The sequence below is a fragment of the Rhinoraja longicauda genome, chromosome 33, assembly GCF_053455715.1.
Source record: "Rhinoraja longicauda isolate Sanriku21f chromosome 33, sRhiLon1.1, whole genome shotgun sequence".
Lineage (NCBI taxonomy): Eukaryota > Metazoa > Chordata > Chondrichthyes > Rajiformes > Arhynchobatidae > Rhinoraja > Rhinoraja longicauda.
Genome location: NC_135985.1, coordinates 1,741,373 through 1,747,372, shown reverse-complemented (window position 1 = coordinate 1,747,372; position 6,000 = coordinate 1,741,373). Strand labels below are relative to the sequence as shown.

At 51.8% G+C, this 6,000-nt stretch overlaps 1 protein-coding gene across 2 annotated transcripts in view; it reads left to right on the top strand.

The window, feature by feature from the left end:
* The first annotated feature begins 1,931 nt into the window (after positions 1-1,931).
* sh3gl3a (SH3-domain GRB2-like 3a) overlaps positions 1,932-6,000 on the top strand; it is a 63,429-nt gene continuing 59,360 nt past the window's right edge. The window contains exon 1 of one of the 2 annotated variants that reach the window (XM_078427578.1): positions 1,932-2,046. In XM_078427578.1, the coding sequence (XP_078283704.1) occupies positions 2,020-2,046 (27 nt within the window). In that variant the 5' untranslated portion in view covers positions 1,932-2,019. Of the gene's footprint in view, positions 2,047-3,158; positions 3,503-6,000 lie in introns of those variants that run through there. The other variant, XM_078427575.1, reaches the window with a different exon arrangement.

Sequence of the window (6,000 nt, the reverse complement as noted above, 5' to 3'; positions counted from 1 at the left end):
CACACACACACACATACACACATACACACACACATACACACACACACGCACACACACACACACACGCACACACACACACCCTCACACGCACACACATGCACACACACCCCACACACACCCACACACACGCACACGCACACACACACACCCTCACACGCACACACACATGCACACACACCGCACACACACCCACACACACGCACACGCACACACACACACACACACACACGCACACGCACACACACCGACAAACACAACCCCACACACACCCACTCACACTCACACACACACAACCACACACCCACCCACACACTCACCCACATACTCACCCACACACTAACCCACACACACCCACACACCCCCCACACTCACCCACACCCACTGGCCTGTATCACATTCAATAGATGCATATGAACAACACACATTTGTGTATTGAGTTACACCACTTACTTAGAGTTATAGAATTGCTATGGCACAGAGGTGATTGTTTGCTTATTTGTCTGTTGATATATATATACACACACTGAACTTTTTTGTTGTTTATGATGGTGTTTACAGAGTTCTATGTTAACATATCTGCTGCACTGCTGCAAGTAAGAACTTCATTGTTCCGTTTTTAGGGCTATTGACGATAATATTTGAGGGTGGCATAAAGGTAGAGTTTGCACATTCTCCCTGTGACCACGTGGGTTTTCTCCAGGTGCTCCGGTTTCCTCCCACACTCCAAAGATGTGCAGGTTTGTAGGTTAATTGGCTTGGTATAATTGTAAACTGTCCCTAGTGTGTGTAGGATAGTGTTAGTGTGCGGGGAGTGGTGGTCGGCACGGACTCGGTGGGCTGAAGGGCCTGTTTCCGCGCTGTATCTCTAATCTAAACTTAAACTAAGTGAAGGTTGTTTACCAATGAGTTCACAATATCCATTCATCACAGAAAGTAGTCAATCTCTCACAACATCAGTCATTAATAGCTCAGGATATAAGGCAGTGAAATAACCAAAGACAAAGTGGAGAGTGAGAATGGAAGTGTGTCAGAAGGAACTGCAGATGCAGGTTCACACCAAAGATAGACACAAATTGCTGGAATAACTCAGCAGGACAGGCAGCATCTCTGGACAGAAGGAATGGGTGACGTTTCCGGTGGAAACCCTCGTCCTAAGATATATAAGGTCAAAAGGAATAGGAGTAGAATTAGGCCATTCGGCCCATCAAGTCTACTCCACCATTCAATCATGGCTGATCTATCTCTCCATCCTAACCCCATTCTCCTGCCTTCTCCCCATAACCTCTGACACCCGTACTAATCATGCATCAATGACCAGCTCTGCTGAGCGGAGGAGAGTGATGGTAGAGTTAATTTAGCTTATATTCAATAGTTTGGACATTTGCCAGGTGTGTACTGAGGAGGGGAACGGGGGAGGGGGACACTAGTTAGTTAATATCCCGATAAACCGAAGCCGAGTCGGTTTCTCAGCTGGAGTCACAGATTCCATTTGCTCCGATCAATAGAAGTGGACAGTTTTTTTCTGGTATCCTGGCAAACATTTATCCCTCGACCAGCAATTGGAGGGGCTGGCCTGGTGATTTATATCGTCTCTGTTGCAGTGTTTTGCTCTCCACTATATTGAATGCACACAACAAGTAGTCGCCCTGTAAAAACACAAGGGAGGGAGGTCGAGAGACTGTCTCAGCAAATGCAAGGCTTTCTTTATCCCCTGGTAACGGGAAAGCAGTGTGTGCCTGGTGATTCATCTCCCAGCCCCCACCAACAGTGTCTTCCTTTCTCACCGAAGATAGACACAGAGTGCTGGAGTAACTCAGCGGGACAGGCAGCATCTCTCGATAGAAGGAATGGGTGACGTTTCGGATCGAGACCCTTTTTTCAGGGATAAGTGAGTCTAGCTTTAATTAACTTAAAGTTAGACTCACCTATCTGAGGGAACTGACTTCCCGCTCTGTTACATGGATCTTACCTGCGTCACCTGACTGTGCCAGTCCACCTGAGGGCTTTTCAATTCATCCAATGGACCAAATTCCATCTTTGACCCAGGTATGTTTTCCTAATTAACACCTCGTGGTGCTCCAGCTTTTCATGTCCATCTTCAGTATAAACCAGCATCTTCAGTTCCTTCCGTCCTTCATATCTTTATCCAACTCTACAATGAATTTTACATTAAAATCTACTTGCACCACTTATTCAGCCTTACATTAGTGATACAAGTTGGAAACAGGCCCTCCGGCCCAACTAGCCCACACCGACCAACATGTCCCATCCACACTAGTCCCACCTGTTCGTGTTTGGCCCATTTCCCTCTAAACCTGTCCTGTCCATGTACCTGTCCAAATGTTTTTTAAATGTTGTGATAGTGCCTGCTCCAACTACCTCCTCCAACAGCTCAGTCCATCCGCCCACCACCTGTTGTGTAAAACAAACTTCAAATTTAAAAAAATCCTCAATATTTTGCTTAAAAATCAATTTGAAGTGGCTTTGGAAAAGTGAATATAATTGTTGTTGTTTTTTAGCATTTGATGACCAGCTCCAACTAACCACAAGTGGCCGACTGGAAACACCAACACTGACGGGGGTGGGGTGGGGAAAGGAGGGGAGCGAGAGAGGGGGGAGCGGGGGGGGGGGGGGGGGGAGAAGGGGGGGGGAGAAGGGGGGTGAGAAGGGTGGGGAAGTGGGGGGAAGAGGGGGGAAGGGGGAGTTAGGGGAGGGGGAATGAGGGGGGGAGGGGGAGTGAGGGGAGGGGGGGTTGAGTGAGGGGGGGTGAGAGGAGGGGGGGAGTGAGAGGAGGGGAGGGGGAGTGAGAGGAGGGGGAGTTGAGTGAGGGGGAGTGAGAGGAGGGGAGGGGGAGTTGGGGGAGGGGGAGTGAGAGGAGGGGAGGGGGAGTGGGGGGAGGGGGAGTTGGGGGAGTTGGGGGAGGGGGAGTTGGGGGAGGGGGAGTGAGGGGGAGTTGAGTGAGGGGGGAGTTGAGTGGGGGGGGGAGTTGAGTGGGGGAGTTGAGGGGGGGAGTTGAGGGAGGGAGTTGAGGGAGGGAGTTGAGGGAGGAGGGGAGGAGTAGTTTGGGGAGGGGGAGGGAGCGGGGCGTCTTCCCGCCAGGGGGTGGGGTGTGTGTGAGACAGAGTGACAGCGGCAGCGGCCAGTGAGCGGGTGATACAGTGTGTCGGTGACAGCGCCACTGTAGCGAGTGACTGTAGCCAGCGCCACTGTAGCGAGTGACTGTAGCCAGCGCCACTGTAGCGAGTGACTGTAGCGAGTCACTGTATCCAGCGCCACTGTAGCGAGTGACTGTATCCAGTGCCTGTATCCAGCGGGCTCGCTGCCCCGAGCTGGCGGCGGCAGCTCCTCATTGATGGTGCATCTTGTGGCCGCCCCATACCGCGGCTCCCTCCCTCCCTCCCTCCCCCCGCCGCCCCGCCGCCGCCGCCGGCAGCAACAGCAGCAGCTCAGCAACAGCATGTCGGTGGCCGGCTTCAAGAAGCAATTCCATAAAGCCAGCCAGGTAGGAGACGCCCGCACCGCCGGCACCGGGATAGGGGAGGGGAGATGGGATTGTGGTAGAAGTGGGAAGGGGGGTAGAGGGGAGGGTGGTAGAGGAGGGGAGAGAGGAGAGGAGGAGAGAGAGGAGAGGAGGAGGGGGTAAAGGAGAGGGGAGGGGTGGATTGGAGAGAGGGGGAGGGGAGGAGAGGGGGGAAGGGATGGGGAGGAAGGGATGGGGAGGAAGGGATGGGGAGGGGGGTAGGGATGGGGAGGGGGGGTAGGGATGGGGGAAGGGATGGGGAGGGGGGTAGGGATGGGGAGGGGGGTAGGGATGGGGAGGGGGGGTAGGGATGGGGAGGGGGTGGTAGGGATGGGGAGGGGGGAATGGATGGGGGAAGGGATGGGGAGGGGGGAAGGGATGGGGAGGGGGAAGGGATGGGGAGGGGGAAGGGATGGGGAGGGGGGGAAGGGATGGGGAGGGGGGGAAGGGATGGGGGGAAGGGATGGGGAAGGGATGGGGAGGGGGAAGGGATGGGGAGGGGGGAAGGGATGGGGAGGGGGGAAGGTAGGGATGGGGAGGGGGGGAAAGGATGGGGAGGGGGGAAGGGAAGGGATGGGGAGGGGGGAAGGGAAGGGATGGGGAGGGGGGAAGGGATGGGGAGGGGAGGGGGGGAAGGGATGGGGAGGGGGGAAGGGATGGGGAGGGGGGGGAAGGGATGGGGAGGGGGGGAAGGGATAGGGAGGGGGGGAAGGGATGGGGAGGGGGGGAAGGGATGGGGAGGGGGGGGGAAGGGATGGGGAGGGGGGGGATGGGGAGGGGGGGAAGGGATGGGGAGGGGGGGAAGGGATGGGGAGGGGGTGGGGCAGCGCTCCATTCACGGCTCCCTCTGCCCCCCCAGTAACTCTTCCACGGCCGGGGAATGAGAACAAACCAACAAGTATTTACTTCGCTGAGAACTTATATTTTTCCTCCAAATTCCAAAAGACTTTTAATATAACTGTAAATAATCCAGCCCTCTTGTTTCAATGTATGCACGTTATGGCATGGAGGCAGGCACACATGTACACATATGCGTACACATGCACATACATGCACACATACGTGCTAACACATGCACAAACAAACATACACATGTGCACACACACATACATGCACACACACACATGCATACACACATGCATACATACACACATATGTACACACTCACACAAACACACATATGCACATACACACACATATACAAGCACACATTGCCACATACGCACACACACAGATTGAAACATGAATCTTATGCATGAAGGACAGGTCAAAAGCTGCTCCATTGGTTTAATTGAGACCGATTGAGCGATTTTTAAATCGTGAAATAGCCGCAAACGTTCCTCGTTAAGGTGCTCTGTGTTGTATTTAGGACTTGTTCAATCGTCAAAGCAGAGTACATGAGCAGCTATCTGTCGGAGGCTCGTATAACATTACTGGTCGCAAAGCAAAATTAATTAAAAGTGTGGATGGAGAATTTTTGTAGCAGTGAGAACTAAATGTTATGCCATCAATTACCATGGGGACTGATCCCTGCTAGAGAATGTTTCTGTCTATACTATCCCAACGTTTTGGAGACATTTCGACAGGTACATGGATAGGAAAGTCTTCGAGGGATGTGGGCCAAATGCAGACAGGTGGGCCTGGAGAGGGTCCAGAGGAGGTCATCAAGAATGACCCCAGGAATGAGTGGGTTAACCTATGATGAGCGTTTGACGGCACTGAGCTTGTACTCGCTGGAGTTTAGAAGAATGATGGGGGACCTCATTGAAACGTACAGAATAGTGAAAGGCTTGGATAGAGTGGATGTGGCGAGGATGTTTCCACTAGTGGGAGAGTCTAGGACTAGCAGTCATAGCCTCAGAATTAAAAGACGCTCTTTTAGGACGGAGATGAGGAGAGATTTCTAGAGTCAGAGGGTGGTAAATCTGTTGAATTCTTTGCCACAGAAGGCTGTGGAGGCCAAGTCAGTGGATATTTTTAAGGCAGAGATAGATAGATTCTTGATTAGTACAGGTGTCAGAGGTTATGGGGAGAAGGCAGGAGAATGGGGTTAGGAGGGAGAGATAGATCAGCCATGATTGAATGGCGGAGTAGACTTAATGGGCCTAATTCTACACGTATTCCTTATGACCTTAGTGTAGATGGGACATGTTGGCCGGTGTGGGCAAGTTGGACCTAACTGGTCCACACTCTATGACTCTATGACTCTGTACTTTAATAACCATGTGTCACATTTTCATAAGCTACAAGCCACCCGTTTGTGCTTTTTTAAAAATATATATCAGAATAGGCTTCTTTTACAAAGACTACCTTTATATTGAAAAATATGATTAGTTTGCAATGTTCTTTTTTATAAACAATTGAATGGTTAGCAGTTCTTTAGTTCAAGGGCAGAGAGATATTGGAGTTTTAGTTTGCATTCCTCAATGTGCTCGGAATAACTAATATGCTTTAAATAGGAGGCAAGTGTGGACATAGAA